This window comes from Tursiops truncatus, chromosome 2 (genome assembly GCF_011762595.2).
Source record: "Tursiops truncatus isolate mTurTru1 chromosome 2, mTurTru1.mat.Y, whole genome shotgun sequence".
NCBI lineage: Eukaryota > Metazoa > Chordata > Mammalia > Artiodactyla > Delphinidae > Tursiops > Tursiops truncatus.
Genome location: NC_047035.1, coordinates 32,658,229 through 32,679,005, shown reverse-complemented (window position 1 = coordinate 32,679,005; position 20,777 = coordinate 32,658,229). Strand labels below are relative to the sequence as shown.

At 52.5% G+C, this 20,777-nt stretch overlaps 1 protein-coding gene across 1 annotated transcript in view; it reads left to right on the top strand.

The window, feature by feature from the left end:
* The window catches only part of PLEKHD1 (pleckstrin homology and coiled-coil domain containing D1), a 29,633-nt gene extending 17,475 nt beyond the window's left edge, over positions 1-12,158 (top strand). Inside the window, exons 7-13 of the mRNA XM_033851005.2 lie at positions 3,697-3,791; positions 6,427-6,520; positions 8,227-8,405; positions 8,921-9,053; positions 9,454-9,598; positions 9,925-10,074; positions 10,370-12,158. Of these exons, the coding sequence (XP_033706896.1) occupies positions 3,697-3,791; positions 6,427-6,520; positions 8,227-8,405; positions 8,921-9,053; positions 9,454-9,598; positions 9,925-10,074; positions 10,370-10,539 (966 nt within the window). The 3' untranslated portion in view covers positions 10,540-12,158. The remainder of the gene's footprint in view (positions 1-3,696; positions 3,792-6,426; positions 6,521-8,226; positions 8,406-8,920; positions 9,054-9,453; positions 9,599-9,924; positions 10,075-10,369) is intronic.
* Positions 12,159-20,777: the final 8,619 nt, after the last annotated feature.

Sequence of the window (20,777 nt, the reverse complement as noted above, 5' to 3'; positions counted from 1 at the left end):
TATTAGGACTGCACGGATCTGAGGATTGGCACCATGACGGCATTGAGCCTTCCCCCCGCCCGCAGCGTGTGGGCTGCTGGGTCCGCGCTGTCATCTGGGCTCTTCCCACATTAGGAGTTTGGCATTTTCTTCATACATTTCTGTACATTTTGAAAAGTGAGACTTCTGGTGGGTTGTCAGCAACTTAAAAGCAGGTAATTTAGGAAGCCAGGGGATGGGATGGAGTGACAGACACAGCCGCTGGCAGAGAGAGACAGACTTATCCATCAGAGAGACTAAATCTGGGACAGCAGTCAGCCCGAGGAAAATTTAGACACTCTATCTAGGTCTTTAGCCAGGAAATGAGGCCAGCAGAGACCCACTGCTCACAGACATTGCTTAAAGCCATAGCACGCTGAAGGAAGGAGACCTGCCAGCTGTGAACGTCCTGGGTTTTGGGTACAAAATGTGAACAACACTCACTTGGGTCCAGCTTGGGTCCACCTTGGTGAAGGCTGCTCTGGGCTGGCAGGAGGGAGAGGATGTGCTCAGGTTCTCATTCCGGTGTCAGCTGTGTGCTCTAGATTGGGAATAGAACTCACGGAGTCATTCTGTCAAGGGTTTTCCTTCCTTAACTTGTTCATCTATATTATGGACCCACCTGCCCCCTTCACCCTTCCCATCTCCACTGCAGGTCACAGAGATGGTCTGGGAGTACCTTGCTTGGGCCACTTAGAAAGGCATTTGGTACAATGGCCCAGTGAGAAGCTGAAGATTCTCTGGTCTCCAAGAGGCAGTCTGGTTTAAAAGGAGACTCAGGGTCTGGTACCAGTCTATCACTGACTGTGTGACCTTGGACAGATTTGGCTCTGTGGTGCTCCAGTAAGAGCGATGGCTGTGCCTGACGAGCTCCCAGGTTGCTGAGGGGCTCAGTGAAACAGAAGCCAGGGAGTGCTTTGTGGACCGGTAAGGCCTGTGCAGATACGCGCTGTGTGATGGTGCAGCTCTGACATCCTCCACTTGGCAGAAAGGGCAGGGAACTCTTGGGGTACGAGCTGAGAGTTCAAAGGGAACCATCCTGGGCTCTTCTGCCCTGGGGTCAGAAGACAATGCCGTTCCTTGGGTGCAGGTCCCTCAGTTGTCCCTGGCTCCCTTATCATCACTCTTATCCCCTGGAGGAGGGCAGCCTGCCTACCTTCCCTTTTCTGGTTGAACTGTGAGAGCTCAGCCTTGCATGTGGGCAGGCACATGGGAAATCAGAAATGCCCAGGGCCAAGTCAGGCAGGGTTCCTGCCGTGCGGGGTGCTCCCAGTCAGAACTCAGACTCTTGGAGGTGGAAAGGACGGCCCCTTTCAAGGTGAGGCTCTCTGCCGACCTCGCTGATGGATACTGATCCTGATTCTGGCATGGGCAGCTCACTACCTCCGGAGGTATCCTTTGCATTATTGCTCCACTATTTGGAAGCTCTTCCTTCCGTGGAGCTGGAATTTGCCGTCTAGTGCCTTCTTTCCAACCTCATACTTTGGCAACTTAAGTCAGGTGCAAGAGTCAGAAGCAAAAAAAAAAAAAAAAGTCAGAAGCACAAGCATGATGTGGTGGAGAAAGCCTTCAGCTGCAGGGGGTCTTAGCTGACCCCAGTCATGGCAGCGGTGCCGCAAACACTCATGCCGCCTTGGGCCGTGTGAACAGAAAGTTCTGGCTGCTTCAGTTACAGGTTGTGTGTTCCACTCCCATCAGCATTCTTAGGCTCTACCTGGACATCAGCTTCATTTAAGAATCACCCAGATGAAATGGAAGGTGGAAAGGAAGGGAGCAACCAGGAAGGAGATTTTCTTTCTTTTTCCTCTTTAATATAGAACTTTAACCCCTAATGGTAGAAATCGTGCTCTTTGTAGAAAATTTGGAAAACATGAAGAAGAAAACATATTTTATCCTTAACCCCACAACTGATCGGTAATTACTGTCAACTTTTTTTTTTAAATTTATTTTATTTATTTAGTTTTGGCTGTGTTGGGTCTTCGTTGCTGCGCGTGGGCTTCTCTCTAGTTGCGTCGAGCGGGGGCTGCTCTTCGTTGCGGTGCGCGGGCTTCTCACTGTGGTGGCTTCTCTTGTTGCGGAGCATGGGCTCTAGGCCCACGGGCTTCAGTAGTTGTGGCTCGCGGGCTCCAGAGTGCAGGCTCAGTAGTTGTGGCTCGCAGGCTCTAGAGCGCAGGCTCAGTAGTTGTGGCTCGCGGGCTCTAGAGCGCAGGCTCAGTAGCTGTGGCGCACAGGCTTTGTTGCTCCACAGCATGTGGGATCTTCCTGGACCAGGGCTCGAACCCGTGTCCCCTGCATTGACAGGTGGATTCCTAACCACTGCACCACCAGGGAAGCCCCTACTGTCAACTTTTTGGTGTTTTTCCTTGGTCTTTTTTCCTATATAATATTCTTATATATATCTTAAACATAATAGGATCACATCAGATATTCAGTTTTATGGCCTTTTTCATGATACCTTTCATTTTGCCTTCATTAACACTGTACCTTCAGCAGTCTTCCATGTCATTGAACGTTCTTTGAAAACATTAGTTTTAGTGACTCTAGGGTCACTAATCGGACTCTTCCCTTTCCTTTGGGTTTTATTCCTTCTCTGATTCTCCTCAGCCAAGGGCAACTTCTCCCCACAGGCAGCCCCACCCCCTGGTGGGTTTCCATTCCTTGAGAACAAAGCCCCTGGGTGAAGAATGAGGGCGTAATTTGGAGCTAGAAGATGAGAGAGAAAGTGGATCTAGAAATAATATCCTCCCACAGCGTGAAATGTGGAAGAACAAAACAGTTGTCACAAAATGCTTCTAACCACCCTTGGCTTGAAGTGCACCCCTCAATACCACCTGCCACTGAACCCCAGGAAAACAGAACCCCTGGGGGGCACCTGCTTGCTGGGAAAACACTTGAGCTCACTGGCAATCCTGAAGGGACTGGTCTGGTTCCCCGGGCCAGCTTGTCCTGGGCTTTCTGGCTGTACTGTTCCCTTGGGGGTGAGTCCAGGGGAGGCTGCAGCCACCTGTGCTCATTGTTTCCCAGATGCCTTGAGGAAAAGGGCTTTACTCTCTGACTTTGGGATTGGGAATAGCTTTCCTTTGCGGCTTCTAACAGGTGCCACGCCAGGGATCTTTAATGGAAATCTACACACACACACACACACACACACACACACACGCACACACGTTTCCCTCCAGGGCTTGGGGGCCAGCCAACACGCCTTAGGGTGCGAGTGACTGGAGTTGCCCAGTGGAGCAGACATCTAGAATTATCATCACATCCTGTCGCAGGAGATAATGTTGGGATCCTTTCTAAACCCTAGCTTAGCATGCTAAGTGTGTTCTTGTTTTGTTTCATTTTTTATTTATTTTTGAAATTTTTATTGTAGTATGGTTGATTTACAATGTTGTGTTAGTTTCAGGTGTACAGCAAAGTGATTCATTTCTATACACACACACACACACACGTATGCATATATATTCTAAGTGTGTTTTAAGTGAGCCCAGTTCATCACAGATCTCGGTGTCATTGAGACTGTGTGTCACTGAATGGGACCAGGGCTCCTCAGGGCTTAATTCCAGGTCTGGTGCAGACTGTGCTGAACCGCAGAGGGTCCCCTGGGTTAGAGCGGGGCTTCCTGGCCTCAGGAGCCCTTTGCTGCCTGTGACGCTTTTCTTCCTCTCTGATTCTCTTCAGGAGCTTGAGCGCCTGAACCAGGTGCTGGAGGCCGAGAAGCAGCAGTTTGAGGAGGTGGTACAGGAGCTGAAGATGGAACAGGAGCAGATCAAGAGGTGGTGGTGGGGCTTCCCTGGTGGCGCAGTGGTTGAGAGTCCGCCTGCTGATGCAGGGGACGCGGGTTCGTGCCCCGGTCCGGGAAGATCCCACATGCCGCGGAGCGGCTGGGCCCGTGAGCCATGGCCGCTGAGCCTGCGCGTCCGGAGCCTGTGCTCCGCAACGGGAGAGGCCACAGCAGTGAGAGGCCCACGTACCGCAAAAAAAAATAATAATAAAAAAAATAAGAGGTGGTGGTGGTGCCTGGGGGAATGGGGCGGGGGCAAGGTGCACCCAGGCTAGGACATGTAGGACCCATGTTTCCCGTTAGGCTGGAGAGGCCTCCCCCCAGGAGATCCTTACTGCTTGATGACTTGGTTTAGATCTGTCCTCCCAATGCTCCGGGCCTTGGAGTGTGCCCAGAAAAAGCTGCAGACCCCACACCGATGAGCCACTTCTGCACCCTGGAGCATGACGCATGGGCAGGTGCAATCAGAAATCCCCATGAGCAATGACCCCCTCCTGCCTCGGGCAAACCTCCCTTACCCGGGGCAGACAGGTCAGGCTGGTCTGGAGGTGCCCTTGGCCAAAATCCTCAACATTCCCTGTCTTTCCTGCACAGTCTCTTCACATTCTGGCTAATGATGTCTGTCCCTTGGGATCTTTAGTCTGTGTATGGTTTGCAAACCCAGTTGCATATTATAATCATCTAAGAGGATTAGAATCTGCTGAAGTTAGGACCCAGACATCTATACAGTAAGTCCCCTACACATGAACGAGTTCCGTTCCAAGAGCTTGTTCCTAAGTCCAATTTGTAAGTCCAACAGATTTAGCCTAGGTACCCAACTGACCCAATCGGCTGTATAGTACTGTACTGTAATAGGTTTATAATACTTTTCACACAAATAATACATAAAAAACAAACACAGAAAATAAAGAAAACTTTTTCGATCTTACAGCATAGTACCTTGAAAAGTACAGTACAACTGGCATACAGGGGCTGGCATCGAGTAAACAGGCAAGAAGAGTTACTGACTGGAGGAAGGAGGGGAGGTGGGAGATGGTAGAGCTGAAGGACTGTCAGCAACAGGAGGTGGAGGGCGAGCTGCCATTTCACTCACGCCTGACGCTGATGGCACAAGTTCTGGTTCCTTGCTGGATTCAATTCTATCCACCCTCTTGAAAAAACGATCCAGTGACGTGTGGGTAGTAGCTCTTTCCTGGGCTTGAGATAAAGATACTGTACTCTGTACTCTATACAGTACTGTACAGTAAAGCACACAAAAGCACCACCATTTGTAGAGGATGCACGCACGTGACAACGTACGCCAGACACGTAAACTAACTTACGTGATTGGACATGCGAATGCATGTTCACATCTTTGAAAGTTTGCAACTTGAAGGTTCGTATGTAGGGGACTTACTGTACTTTAAAAAGTTCTCCAGGTCGTTACTTTTTCTTTTCCTTTTTTTTTTTTTTTTTCTGCGTTGGTTATTCATTGCTGCTCGCGGGCTTTCTCTAGTTGTGGCGAGCGGAGGCAACTCTCCATTGCGGTGCACGGGCTTCTCATTGCGGTGGCTTCTCTTGTTGAGGAGCACGGGCTTAGGTGCTCCAAGGCATGTGGGGTCTTCCCGGACCGGGGATCAAACCCGTGTCCCCTGCATTGACGGGCGCATTCCTAACCACTGCACCACGAGGGAAGTCCCTCCAGGTCATTCTATGTCGCCTATCCATGAATTTGGAGACAACTGCTCTGGTTACTGTTCATGGTGCTGGTTGTTGTCACCATCACCATCGTTATCATCCCCAGCACCATCGTCACTACTGATTATCAGTGATAGCCCAGAAAGAGTGTTCTTGAAACAGCGTTATAAAAGAAAGTCATTAGACATGTGTTTCAGGGAGGGAGAAGCTCAGAGACTCTCATCAGCTAATGGCCAAGCACCTGCTCACTTCCAGAATCGTGCCAGACCCTGGAATGGAAGATAAGCCCTCTCTCCCTTGAGGATCTGGTTGGGAAAACCAGACTCACACCCAGGAAACATCAACAATGTTTACAATGATGTACAAACAGGTGCTCAAGGGCACAGCACAGACCCGCTGTTTTATACGAATTAAGATATATGTGGGTTTCAACAGAAGTTAGATTGTGCTGGGCCTTGAAGGGTGGTAGGAGTTGGAAAATGGGTGGGAGAAGGAAAAGGCATCTCAAGCAGGAGGAAGGGAAACCGGGTGTAAAGGCCCAAGGGGACCCAGGCTTGTTAAGACAGCAGCAAGGAGTTTGTCACCCCAGAGAAGGGCCTCAGCCATGTCCCATGTCAGAGTGAGCAGACTGTAGCAAGGGCTGTCCAGGGAAGACAGGGTGAGGCCATTGTTTCTCCAGTACTCCTCTCTGCCCTTGGGGTGGCCCTGGATTTATTCTGACAGATTCATGTACACCTGGAGCAAGTGACTTCAGCCCCACTTGGCCGGGATCTCCTCCGTTCAGCCCTGGGCTCCTACAGCTGCTGGCAGCACCCAGCCACGTGAGGGGCTGGCCTTCCAAAGAGCCCTCTGAGCTGTATAGGGAAGCCGCATAGACTTCTGTGAAGCAGAAGCCACGAAGGGGCCTGGGAGGGGTGGGCACTGCCATACCCAGCCCTCTGTCCCTGCAGGGAGCTAGAACTGACTGCAAGATGCCTCAAGGGTGTGGAGCAAGAGAAAAAGGAGCTGAGGCGCCTCACAGAGTCCTTGCAGCAGATGCTGGAGGTGAGGGGCCACTGGCGGGCTGGCTGCCTGGAGGGAGCCATGGTCGGTTGGGCCACGTGATACAGTTTTTTCCAGCAGTGTTGCCCCAGAGAGTTATCTGCAAGGGAAACGGGGCACGAAGGGGAGCTGATCTAAAGGGTTTCTTCTCTGTGGACCATTGGGAACTCCAGCTGACACTTGAGGGCAAATTCAAGTTTGCCCTGGCCATGACTCTGGCCTTAGGAAATCCACCTTCTTTAGTGCTTATATATATTTTATTTATTTATTTATTTATTTTGTGTGGTACGCGGGCCTCTCACTGTTGTGGCCTCTCCCGTCGCGGAGCACAGGCTCCGGACGCGCAGGCTCAGCGGCCATGGCTCACGGGCCCAGCCGCTCCATGGCATGTGGGATCTTCCCGGACCGGGGCACGAACCCGTGTCCCCTGCATCGGCAGGCGGACTCTCAACCACTGCGCCACCAGGGAAGCCCCAGTGCTTATATTTTTATACTCGATGGAGGATCGATTAGGGTGGGCTGCACGGCCACCCACCACTTCCTTCTTGCGGCTCATTCACTGAGCTGTTCCCCAGTGAAATTGAGCGTGAGGGAAAATCCACTGCCAGATCACCTCCACTTGATACGGAAACAGCGAGGGAGGAGGAGGAGGGGGCATGTGTCAAGGACAAGGTGCCAACTCTTTAGCAGGGCGTCCAGGCGCACACTCTGGCCCCAGCCTCTGCTACCCTCCTGTCCCCTCTCCCTCTGCTGCCCCTCCACACGCGGCACAATGACATCCCCACATCTGGTTTAAACCACTGAACACAAGTGCCCCGAGGAAGCCGTGACCTCCACCCTCCACACCTTTGCCCACACTGCTCCTTCTCCAGAACGTGCTCTCACCTCTTCTCTGCCTAGAGAACACTTTCATCCTAAAGCTCAGCTCAAATATCACTGTAGTCAAGGTTCCCCGACTCTTCGAAGGAGGGATTTGCTCTGAGCTCTGGGTCCCCCCAGCACTTTGTACATCTGTTAATGCACTTGACACATGAGGTTGTGTTTTCCCAACAGTGAGCTTCACTAGGTTGCATCTTAAGTTCTCTCCAAGCCCAGCACCTCGAGTGAGCCTGGCATGTCGTGGGAGATCCGTGATGGTTACCAGATTCATGAACTGCCTTGCGGATCGCAAGGTTTCTATTCCCCCTTGACTGACTGCGGCTTTGTGGTGCCTTTATTTGTTTATCTTTCCCTGTCTTACCACAGGAAGTCGTTCTCATGGGTAGTTTCAACTCCAGAATCTCTTAGTAGTGCAAGATCCCAGTCTGATAAGTGGGGAGAATGTCTAAGTCTGCTCGTGGACTGGTTCCTGTTGGGTGTTCTTCACACAAGCCCAGCACACTCCCTCACTTGTTCCTGGAGGAACAAGGACCCCAGAAGCTCACGATGCCCTTGAGCCTTTGGTCCCCGTTGTAGTAGGTGCCCCGTCCACGTCCACTGCCACGAGCTGGGCTCCTCCCTGACTTCCTCGGTGGAGGAGTAGCCTTGCCTCAGTGGGAGGAAGGAGATCCTCGCTGGCCTTTTACCTCAGGGAAGAATGAAGACATTTCAGGTGTCCCTCAGAGGACTGAGTGAGGAGAGCCTCACTTCCCGGAATTGAAATCGAGGTGAGGGCAGCCATGGCGGAGAACCTGACTTAGGCTCTTTCTCTTCGCCTCCCTCCATGCCAGGAACTCTCCATAGAGAAGAAGAAAACCCTGGAAATGCTGGAGGAGAATGAGAACCAGCTGCAGACACTGGCCAATCAGAGCGAGGAGCCCCCTCCCAGTGGGGGTCTCCATAGCAACCTGAGGCAGATAGAGGAGAAGATGCAGCAGCTCTTGGAGGAGAAGCTCCTGGCGGAGAAGCGGTGAGGGAGCCCTAACCCCCTGAGTCCACAGAGGAGACTCTCCGTGAACTGGACACCTGGGCTCTTGGGTTCTAGTTGTCCTCGATCAAATGGGTCACTCACTTCCTTTTGGCTAGGACTCAGGTTCCCCACCAGACAAATGGGAAGCAATCCTTCACTATCCTAAACAGACTTGATAATTGTCTCTTGCAATGGTGTGACCCATACAGACAGTCATTAGGCCTGTCTAACAGAGCTTTGTGACAGGCTGGGCAGGTCCTCTCAGCCCCATTTTACAGATGAGGAAACTGAGCCTTGGAGGGGTTGGAGGACCTCCCCGAGCTCACAGAACTAGCAAGACGTGGACCCAGGACTCCCCTCACTGACCACATTACCCCCATCACCACCTGGGAGACAGGACCCAGCCAGTTCTGGGGCTCACGAAGCAGGGTCTCAGGTTTCTCCAGCCAGGTCCCTACTGGAAGGGAAGCCCCGTTGGTGAGTGGGCCCTGAGTGAACACCTCTCCCCGGGGCAGGATGAAGGAGAACGAGGAACGCTCGCGGGCCCTGGAGGAGGAGCGGGAGTTCTATTCCAGCCAATCCCAGGCGCTGCAGAACTCGCTGCAGGAGCTGACGGCGGAGAAGCAGCAGGCCGAGCGGGAGCTCAAGGTGCTGGGCCACTGGGAGCACGTGGTGCTCGGGGCCCTCCCCTCACATGGAGGCTTACTTCCCTCACCTGGAGACACTTCCCTCACATCCCTCCCCTCACCGGACAACTTCCTGAATGAGCCCTGCTAATCTGACCAGCCAGGTGCAGGCAGTGCAGCCACCACGAGGGGAAGCCCTGAGCCTGACCTGCGGCGGGGCATCATTGGAGACACCTGTCCCGTGCAGGGGCTGAGTCCCGGCCATCGGGTGGAGGGCGTAAGACAAGAAGCAGGATGTGGTAACTTGCATCCCAGTCCGGAGGCGAGAAAGCCCGCTGAGCCACGGGTGATCAGGGAAGGCCTCCAAGGGATGGTAGCTGCCCCGCCAGGACCCATTTCCCTCTCCTCGCCTCTCCCCTCAGGCTGAGGTGAAGGTCCGCGTGGAACTGGAGAGGCGTCTGCGGGAGGCAGAGGGGGCCTTGCGGAGCCTGGAACAAGGGCTCAACTCCAAGGTGCGGAACAAGCAGAAGGAGGAGAGGATGCGGGCTGACGTGAGCCACCTGAAGAGTAAGCCCTGCCCCCGCCGCCGGCCCAGCCCTCGAGCTCTGCCCAGCCGTCCAGGCCCTGCGGAGCCCGGCCTGGGGCCGGAGCGCCACTCGGGGGCCTGGTGTGCACTAGGTGACCCATAGGTGTTGATGGGCATCTCCTGGGCGTGGCTGCCTTTGGCTCTTGGATCCGGGGTGGGGGGAAAGCCTGAAGTTCTGCCCCCTTTGGCAGGTGACTTAGGTCTTCAAAGGGATGGGGGTCAGCGTATTTCCCTCTCCACCCCACCAGGATCCTGGGGAGGGGAGGGGCGGGCAGGAGGGGAGGGTGCAGTGGAACTGCGGCCGCAGGGTTCTTTGAAGAGTGCATCCGGAATGCGGAGCTGGAGGCCAAGATGCCGGTCATCATGAAGAACTCCGTGTACATCCACAAGGCGGCCACTCGCCGCATCAAGAGCTGCCGCTTCCACCGGCGCCGGTCCAGCACCTCCTGGAATGACGGTGGGTGTGGCTGCCCCCCCCCCCCCCAGGGCCCTGGCGGGTGGGACGGTCGGGGCTGTCGGTGACTAGGCAGGAAGAGGGCAGGGCGGGGAGGGGGAGGGGCTGGCCCAGCCCCGAGTGTGGCCCGAGCCCGGCGCCCCCAACCTTGGGCTTCTCCCGGGGTCATGGGAGCCCATGGGCCGGGAGGGGCTGGAGGATGGGGTGCGAGGGAGGGGGGCTGGGGTTGGGGACAGGGCTGTGCCCCAGTGGAGGGAGGGCTGTTCACGGCCGGCCCGTGGGGCCACCGTATCCCCAGTGAAGCCGTCCCAGTCCTTCATGACCTCCCAGCTGGAAGCCAACAACATGCAGGAGCTGAAGGAGGTGGCCAAGCGGCTCAGCCGGGACCAGCGCTTCCGCGAGTCCATCTACCACATCATGGCGACCCAGCCTGGAGCCCCCTCTGCGCTTCCCCCGGTGGGAAAGTGATGGGCGCCCCTCCCCGCCGCCCAGGTCCTTCCTCACTGGGGGCAGGAGGGAGGGGGAGGGGGAGGCCTGACTCTCCGCGGCTCCTCTCTGCCAGCGCTCCACGTGGGGGCCGGCCTCACCCGCAAAGGACAGGGGCGCCACCTCCCTTACCCTCACCCCAGACCCTACCCTTGGGTCAGCTCAGGCCAAGCTGGGTGCCGCCTGGTTGTCATGGTGAAGCAAGGATGCGGCCTGGCGGCACGGAGAGACTTTTCTGGCCGGGGAGCGGGATGGGCAGGGCAGGGCCCACCACCTTCTGCCGTGCCCGCTGTACTTCTCTGTGACTCTGCCGCCCTGCCCACCTTGACCCTTGCTTCCCAGGGCTTCCCAACCCTCTTTGCTTCTGAGAGCCACAGGCGTCCCTCGGTCAAGGCCCCTCTTTGACCACACCGCGGGGCAGGGAAGAAAGGGAGCTGGCACAGCTGCTTCTGGGCCGGTGGCCTGCCACCCTCGCCAGACACACCGTTCCCGGGGCCGGGCCCTGGCTGTGGGGCCACCCACTCCCTGCCCTACTCAGGGTGACTCGCCCACCTGCAGCCTCCGCGCCCTCCGGGGAAGATGTGGCCCCGACATTCCTCCTGTGCATGTACCGAGGGCCCTGGGCGGGAGGGAGCTGTGGCCAGCAGCGAAACTGAGGTCTCTCCCAGAGGACAGGCAGCAAGTCAGCGAGTGGAAGAAGGCGGCGGGCTCCTGCATTATCCACTCCTGGCCCAGCAGGGAGGCTGCTCCCTCTGGCTGCCATGGCCCTGCTGGGCTGCGGGACCCCAGAGGTCTCCCTCCCAGCTGCCCTTCCTTCGGTCACCTTGCTGCCTCCTCTCCCGTAGAGGCTTTACCCAGTGAAACAATGTGACCACGAGCCCTGGAAGATGGGGGGCCATTGGTTGGCCCAGGGTCATCAGAGGCGAAGCTGAAACATCTGTTCGCAGCTTTTGTGGGAGACATTGCCCTCCAGGGTGCTAAGGACTGTGTGTCCCTCTCCCATGGACAGACTGTCTGGCTCCTCTCCCTCCAGGCCTTCCCTCCGAAACTGCCTGAGTCTGTTGGTCTCTCCAGAAAAGGGGTCCCCCTTGGGTCAGGGTGCTCAGGGGCATGGGTAGTATTAAAGGTGCTGATCTCTGCTGCTTGGACAATGGAGCCCAGTCTGAGAGGTGGACAGATGGCTGCAGGGCAGGGGCCTGCAGCCTGTTCTGTGGGAAAAGGAATGTTACTGACTCAAAACATGGGCGTGTCTACGGCTGGGCCAGCCAAGGCCAGGCAGGCTGCCCTGCTCTGCGGGCAGGACTGCCTGGTGAAATGAACCTCATCAGTCCCTTCTCAGCGGTGGGTGGACTTGGATGGCCTCAGCCAGTCTCTTACGAGCCTAGGTGGGAATAGGGGTGGAGGTGCTTCAGAATCAATGCATCTGAAAGGCATGAGTCTCAATGTCAAAGCTTTAAACGTGTAGAAACCTGCATAAACCTGAACTCATTGACCTAACGTGTATGTAGGATGGACTTTAAAATGAGGAAGCTTTAGAAACCAAGATTACTATTTTATTTTCTGTTTTTAAAGAATTAAATTAATAATGGTTTGTTCTTGGAGAGAGATCTTTCTGAAATTTTCAAATGCACTTCCCGGCCTAGGCAAGCTATTAACCAGAGAGGAAAGTGCTTTCTAACGCACATTCACCAATCTCTAATTTCTTCCCTCCTATCTCACCCTGTACTCTCCACGCCTCAGGCAAGTCTGTGTTATCGTCAACCAACGGATCAATCCATAAGTATTTATTTGTTAAAAACTTACTCTGTACCTAGCACTGTAAATAGAAAAAGAGTAACATCCCTATGTGAAAATATGTAGGGGTGAAAATTACTTACTGGAAATATATGGACCTGATTTTTTACAGAAACAAAACCCTATTCCTCAGCCGATTAAAAGGGTTTCCTGCCGCGTCGCTTGCACTGTGGTCATTGCTAGAGAGATGTTGCCCCCTGCAGGCTGAATGTGGAATTATGGAATTGGCTGCCTGTGCTCATTTGCACACACGTTTCCCTCCCTATGAGGAAGTACTCCCCATTGCTGCACCTCCAGGGAGTGGCTTCTTAATAACTGAAAAATCTGTGTTCCCGCCCTGAGGTCCTGGCTGTCCCCTTGTAACAAGGACTACCAGCCAGATTTTCTTCTGATTTGAGCACAGACCAAAAGGGACAGAGCTGACTGCGCCCATGGGAATAGCCTTAGGCAGGCAAAGGGTGCCTAGTTTGATGGCTTGCTAGTTTGGGTGTCCCTATTGGAAACTGACAGTTCTACCTGCTCTGATGAGGAGAAGCTTATGCTTTTGTTTTGTAATCATGTAAGGGAGGGAGAGAAATGGTGATGACTGGGTTCTCCTCCTGTTTGATCTGTTCCTTCACTGGGGAATGGATGATCTATATCGTAGCCCCTTATATGTTGTTTCCCAGCATAATTATTAATGACTCCCCCTTTTGCTATCACAAGGGTCCCAGTTTGGATGGTATTTCCATGGTCATCTTAGCTTTAGTGCTTTTCTCCAGTGAAATGTGAATGGGTGAGGCAAGAGATCTGTAAAGTGTAAAACACTTGCGTTCTGATCTGCTCTCCAGCTCCCAGTTCCTGGGAAGGATCCACTGCCTGTATTTGTCTCTGGAGGGATGTGATTCTTGCCCCCATCCACCCTATCTCACCCAGCCCAGCATGACCTGGGCAGCCCGTGGGTGCTTGGGTACCATCCACGTGAGATTTGGAGCCTACAATGAATGATGAAGGTGAAACTGAAACTTGCTCGAGCCCAGGGTGGGTCAGATTTGGTCTAATTGGAAGGTAGTTATTAAACCCATCAAACAAAGGAGCCCTCGGATAAAGGCCAGCAGTCCCTGGGGACCCTTGTGCTTCTGCATTAAGCCAGGATGAAGCCACTCAGACCCCCAGGATGCAGCAAGGGCTCTCCAAGATCAGAAACCCTATGGCTTTGACTCTTGGGGGGGAAAGATGCTGACTTCTCTTATCCCACACCTGGGAGCAGAGGTGAAGGGAGCCTTTGGGAGAGGGTACAGTGGTATCCTTTTGTTCTTGCCACTTAGAAATAGAGGTCTGGAGTGGTCCCAGACAACCAAAGCAACTGGGAGAAACTGGTTGTTCAAACATCCACGTGGCCGTGGACGGGTGCGGTGTAGCGCCCCAGGTTTGGTCCTCCTGACTCTGCACATCCCATCTCCCCTTCTCTTCCCTAGACTTGGGCTTCCACTCATTGCTACCAACTCCTCTGGCCCCAAAATGAGCTTCCCTCTCCATCCCGCTGGGTTAAAGTTGTTCAGGGGAAGTTCAGGAAGCACTCCAAGCCCAGAAATCCTGGGGGCGGGAGGGCCTTCATAAACTCCATCCCCTTGGGATGAATTCTATCTGCAGCGGCCACCAATGTTTCAATGCAGTCCGGCATTCCGTGTGTCCTTTGGCTTTCCCTCTGTGCGACCCTTGACAATCAGGCAGCGAAGCTGTTGTGAGTCAGGGCTGCTCAAAGGCCAGTGCTCGGCCACAGGGGCTCCAGGAGCTGTCCGGGCAGTTGCAGAGCCAGCCAGCGAGTTTGGGGCTCAGGTTCTCTGCCTTGCTTGCCCTGGAGGATCTGACACCTACCTCTGGGCCGAGAGTCCTGCTATGAACAGACTCAACCTGCCCTGTTATCCTGGCAAAAACTAGGACCGATGGGCCTTGGAGTGACACTGACCACAGGAGAGCCTTTCCTCTTGCAGGGCAGTGACCCCATCACAAGGCGCTGAGGGGAGGAACTTGTCCCACACGCTGCCTGCTGCTCCCCAGGGGGTGGGGCTGGTTAGCCTTGTCTCACTGCTTCCTGTTCTGGAGCTTTTGATAAGCCACTGTTTTAAATGTTTTTTGTACTTATATATTTTTATTAGATAGGACATAAATCTCTTAAATCTCACGAGGCTGCTCAAAGCCCTTGCAGTTTTGAAGTTCTATGATCTGAGAACTTGCAGCCGTGGAATCAGCAAAGACATGGCCGCCACCGACAGCACTGACCAGGAAGATACAGTTCTCAGGGATGACGTTCCAGCTTAGGTTGAACTTGGAGCCATGCTGTTGTCAGAAGGGATGAGAGGAGGAAAGTTTAGGGTTGAGATGAGAACAGGAAGGATAACTGATTTATCACCCCAAGGAGAAGGTCAGTTGGAAGGCTGTCCTGGGAAAGGGAAGATGTCCGTTCTCATGTTCACCCTGGCGTCTGAGATCACCTGTCAGCATCACTTCTTCCCATCTTCCTTCAACAGATATTTATTATGATTCTATTGCATGAAGTCAAGCACCTACTATGTGCTTATTATCCCTATCACTTACTGTTTATTTTTTTTATTGCGATAAAATATACATAACATAAAAGTTTCCATTTGGGGGACTTCCTTAGTGGCGCAGTGGTTAAGAACCCACCTCCCAGTGCAGGGAACATGGGTTCGATCCCTGGTCTGGGAAGATCCCGCACGCCGTGGAGCAACTAAGCCCGTGCGCCACAACTACTGAGCCTGCGCTCTAGAGCCCGCGAGCCACAACTACTGAAGCCTGCGCACCTACAGCCCGTGCTCCACAACAAGAGAAGCCACTGCGATGAGAAGCCCGCACGCAGCAACGAAGACACATGCAGCCAAAAATAAATAAATTAATTAAAAAACATGTATATAGGGCTTCCCTGGTGGTGCAGTGGTTGAGAGTCCGCCTGCCGATGCAGGGGATGCAGGTTCGTGCCCCAGTCTGGGAGGATCCCACATGCCGCGGAGCGGCTGGGCCCGTGAGCCATGGTTGCTGAGCCTGCACGTCCGGGGCCTGTGCTCTGCAACGGGAGAGGCCGCAGCGGTGAAAGGCCCGCGTACCGCAAAAAAAAAAAAAAAAACATGTATATATATAAAAGTTACCATTTTAAGTGTTTAGTTCAATGGTGTTAAGTATAGTCACATTGTTGTACAACGCATCTCCAGAACTCTTCATCTTGCAAAACTGAAACTCTACACCCCTTTTTTTTTGGCTGTGCCATGAAATATGTGGGATCTTAGTTCCCTGACCAGCGATTGAACCTGTGCCCCCCCACGGTGGAAGCCTGGAGTCGTAATCACTGGGCCGCCAGGGAAGTCCTCTACACCCATTAAACAACTCTCCATTTCCCCTCCCCCGCAGCCTCTGGCAACCACCATTCTACTTCCTGTTTCTATGAATGTGACGACTTTAGTTACCTCGTGTAAGTTGAATCGTACAATATTTGCCTTTTTTGTGATGGCTTATTTCACTTAGCATAATGTCCTCAAGATTCATCCATGTTGTAGCATGTGTAGGAATTTTCTTCCCTTTTAAGCCTGAATAATAGCCTATCACTTACTTTTAAAAAGAAAAAGGGGTAGACATCTTATTTTTCTCATAAATTGCTGTCCAGGGGTGAGGGCCCTGCCCTTCTTAAAGGGTAAGAGAGTCACAGCTGAGCGGAAGCTGGGTCCCTATGCTTCCCTTTTTCCAGGTTGCTCCTTGTGATGGCTTCACGTCAAGGGAGGCTTTGGTGTTCACCTCCTCCTTGTCCCCAGCAGATGGCAGCATGCTCTGAGCTGGGCCAGCAAATTCCAGTGGGAAAGTGAACTGAGGCTCTCAAAGAAAAGGGAGGGCTTTGTGACAAGGCCGAGGTTCCGCATTATCGGTGTGAGTCTCCCAGCTGTTCTCCCCTTTAAGACATGAAACAAAAGTCTCTGCTACAGCCAACATGTATTCAGTCTATTGTGGACCATGCATTTTCACACTGAGCTCTCTCTTTTGTCCTCACAACATCCCTCTCCTTGATTTACAGAAAAATGAACCCCAAGGTCACACAGCTTCTAAATGGAGTTTCACGTATTTGAGTTCATGGCCAGTGTTCTTTCTAGCATATGTAATATTAATGTGGAATATTAGTATGTAAAATATTATGTGTAAAGATGTAAATTGTTACATGTAAATTATTTTCAGTGAGCTTCCTCCTTCCCTTCCTTCCTTCAACAAATCTACTGAGCTCCTCTGTGTTCTAGGCCCAGAGTCTCCACACAGATATTTTCTATCAAGGGTTCTTAAGGTATTGATTCAGGGGCTTGGTAACTGACAGTCTCCCTAGAACTCTTCCTTTCTGAAAGTGTGGCTAGTCCAGTATAGGAGGTCCTGAGGGTCAGAGCTTCTCATCCTAAGGGCTTTGCAAAGCAGCGAGGCCTTTTCTCGCTGTCTCCAACCACTTCCAGACTGGCAGTGTCCTGACCTTCACCTTCCTTTGCCCTTCCCCCTCCCCAGCCCAGTGTCCTCCGGAACATAAGAGTCCTCTCAGGGTGGGAGTAAGCAGCCCATGGGAAGGCCCTGGGCTGGGAATCTAGAGGCCCGTGTGTTCCTGTAAAACCAGTGATTAATCCTGAGAGAGGGGCAAGCCATCTGACCTCTCCTTGATTAAATGAGGATGTGAAATTAGACGCTCTCAAAATCCTCCTTGTGGGAGAGGGATAGATTTAGAGTTTGGGATTGACAGGTACACATTGCTATATTCAAAATAGATATCCGAGACTTCCCTGGTGGTGCAGTGGTTAAGAATCCGCCTGCCAATGCAGGGGACACGTGTTCAAGCACTGGTCCGGGAAGATCCCATATGCCGTGGAGCAACTAAGCCTGCGAGCTACAGCTACTGAAGCCCACGTGCCTAAAGTCCGTGCTCCACAACAAGAGAAGCCACTGCAATGAGAAGCCCGCGCACCGCAACGAAGAGTAGCCCCCACTCACCGCAGCTAGAGAAAGCAGGCACGCAGCAATGAAGACCCAACGCAGCCAAAAATAAATAAATAAATTTATTAAAAATAAAAAGATAGCCAACAAGGACCTACTGCATAGCACAGGGAACTCTGCTCAATATTCTGTAATAACCTAAATGGGAAAAGAATTTGAAACAGGAATAGATACTTGTATATGTATAACTGAATCACTTTGCTGTTCACCTGAAACTAACACGACATTGTTAATCAACTATACTCCTTCATAAAATAAAAAAAATTTTAAAACGCCCTTCTTGAATTCTGGTGACCCCACTTCTCTGCTGGAGACTGCTTTAGGTGTGGGCCAGGCTGGCCAATGAGATGAGAAGTCTGCTGGGGGACAGGTTTTCTCACTTTCAAAGAGAGTCATGGTGAAGATACAGTCCCTTTTCCTCCACTGGACATTTCGTGTCTGGCTATGACACCTAGAACTAAGGCAGCCAACTTGTGACCATGGGGGTAGCTGACCTGAGGCCCAAGGCAGCGTGCCTAGGGTAACTGAGCAGAAAGATGGCAAGGAGCCTTGGTCCCTGCTGAGTTGTCACTGAGTTAACTGACACTAGATCTGCCTATTCAGGACTCCTTGTTATGTGAGCTGATGTATCTTTCCTTATAGTTTAGGTCATTTTGCTTGGGTTTTCTGTTATTTGCGAAAAAGGAGCATAATCACCTTAGCGTTATCAGACTTGTTGTGTGATCCCAAAGTCTGAAGACCTTTTTTTTTTTTTGCGGTACACGGGCCTCTCACTGTCGTGGCCTCTCCCGCCGCGGAGCACAGGCTCCGGACGCGCAGGCTCAGCGGCCATGGCTCACGGGCCCAGCCGCTCCGCGGCATATGGGATCTTCCCGGACCGGGGACAAACCCGCGTCCCCTGCATCGGCAGGCGGACTCTCAACCACTGCGCCACCAGGGAAGCCCCTGAAGACCTTTTCCTAAGAAAGTCAAGGCGTTTTTTCAGGCAGACTGGGAACTAGAATTCATCTACTCATTCATTCAACGAATATTTATTGACAGTCTACAATCATATTCTTTAAAATTCTATGACACTCGCACCCCAACTCAAAATCTCTGAAACTGGGATGTATCTTAAATCGATGGCAGCTGCTGGCAGTACAGCGGTCTTGATCAGGTTGTCCTTGCCTTTGCGGGCATCAGAAGTCCCAGCGTCAAAATGTGCTGAATGCGCATCAACAGTTTGGTGGGAAAAAAATCCCGAAATACTCACGGAGGTGCACTTAACAGATAAGAACCAGATGGTTGCCGGGGAGCTGGTGAATCAGACTCGTTTGGCAGTGCTTGAGACAGAGCTGATCCACACAACTGTAAAACTGGCTTAAGAGCCCAGCACCTATGACACTTAGTTCTTTTACGGATTCTTTTGAGAAATGCTGCATCATTGACACTCTCGATGCATTGTGTGGAAAAAATGTGGTCACCGTCACTCTTAGTCAAAGAGAGAGGAGTCAGATTTGGGATGAGGAGTTCTAGAAATGCCCTTGCTCACTTATTTCACTTCTATTTCCCATTTTATTATGCACAAGAGTGATATCTGATGAAAACCTATGACTAACCACATCTAAAACAGCTCTTTCAATAAGTGTAAAATAAAAATTCTGGGGGGACTTCCCTGGTGGCGCAGTGGTTAAGACTCCACGCTCCTCACGCAGGGGGCCCGGGTTCGATCCCTGGTCAGGGAACTAGATCCCACATGCGTGCCGCAACTAAGAGACTGCATGTCACAACTAAGGCCCGGTGCAACCAAATAAATAAATTTAGTTTAAAAAATTCCGAGTGCAAGTATAGTGTCATAGTTTGACGACACCCTTTCTTTCTTTTATTTCTTTATTTATTTTTGGCTGCGTTGGGTCTTCGTTGCTGCGTGCGGGCGCTCTCTAGTTGCAGCAGTGAGCAGGGGCTACTCTGTTGCGGTGTGCGGGCTTCTCATTGTGGTGGCTTCTCTCGTTGTGGAGCACGGGCTCTAGGCACGCGGGCGCGGACTCAGTAGTTGTGGTGCGCGGGCTTAGTTGCTCGGCAGCACGTGGGATCTTCCCGGACCAGGGATCAAATTCGTGTTCCCTGCATTAGCAGGTGGATTCTTACCCACTGCAACACCAGGGAAGTCCCCACCCTTTATTTCTTAGTGGTACATAGAATAGTGGTGTGCCCTATATCTAATGATGTCTTATGTTGGATGATATGTACTATGTGCCGAGCCCTGCTCTGGTGCTGGGGAGATGACAGGAGACAAGAGACAAAGCCTGGTTGTTTGTGCAGGTTGACTGTGGAGAGTCCTATATATGTCATTCAGGAAACTGCATAGCAGCCAATTTTTTGCTATCAACCCAAGGCTTCCAAAGTTGCCCTGGTGTTGTAGTCTCCAGCTATCCCTAACGCCTTTCCATTGGGCCTGGAAATGGCTCAGAGCACCTCTGTCCTCATTTAATTGGCTGAAACTATCACATGGCGACATTCCCCTGCAGGGGAGTCTGGGAAACGTAGCCCGGCTGAGCACCAGGAAAAAGGCGAATGTGGACGCTGACGAGCAGCCAGCGGTCGGTACCCCTCACCGTAAGCGACACTGTGGAGGTCGGGGAGAGTCCCGGCAGCTCAGAGCCTCCCAAAAGGAGACAAAACAAAACACCAACCTGCTTATCCTACCACATTCTGTCTGGGGATGCTGGTCCTGAATATCAGACCCATTATCAAACAGGAAGGTGTCCATGACTCAGAATATTAGCCCCATGGGTAACCAGCTGTAAGCTGACGGGGTTAATGGAGGCTGTGGCGCTTATCCTAAACCATGGATCTCTACTTGAGCTATTTTGGGGCAGACGTTTTTCTGGAGTGTCTGTGAAGCCCCGTCACTTAGCACTGCCCATACCACCACTCTGCCTGCCCAGAGGGCTAAGAGGGGAAAGTTTCGCTTGCTCAGTGACGTATATGCTAGTGTCTCGGGACACAGGGCTCCAGTCTCCAGGAGGGAGAACAGAGCAATGGAGTCCCATGGCGGAGTTGAGGTTTCACGAATTATCAGTGGTGTGACTTGGGCAAATTACTTAACGTTTCTGGGCACTGGATTCCTCAGTTGTCAGTGTACATTCCTCACTAGTAACTGTAGCTGTAATGTCTGCCCTTACTACCTCAGAGGCTGTTCAGAGGATCCAGAGAGCTGAAGTAAGGGAGACCTTTGGGAACCGTAAACCTTTGCAAACAGGTATTGTGCTGAGGTGAGAGGGCCACCTCCGCACTTAGGAGGGACCACGTGAACGCTGCTTGGGTGAATCCTGATGGTCTTCCTCACACTCTCTGCCTCGGATTCAGCATTTCTACGCCGCTTGTTTGAAAGTCTCTCCCTGTCCTTCACACACACAGAGGAACTTGTTCCCTTT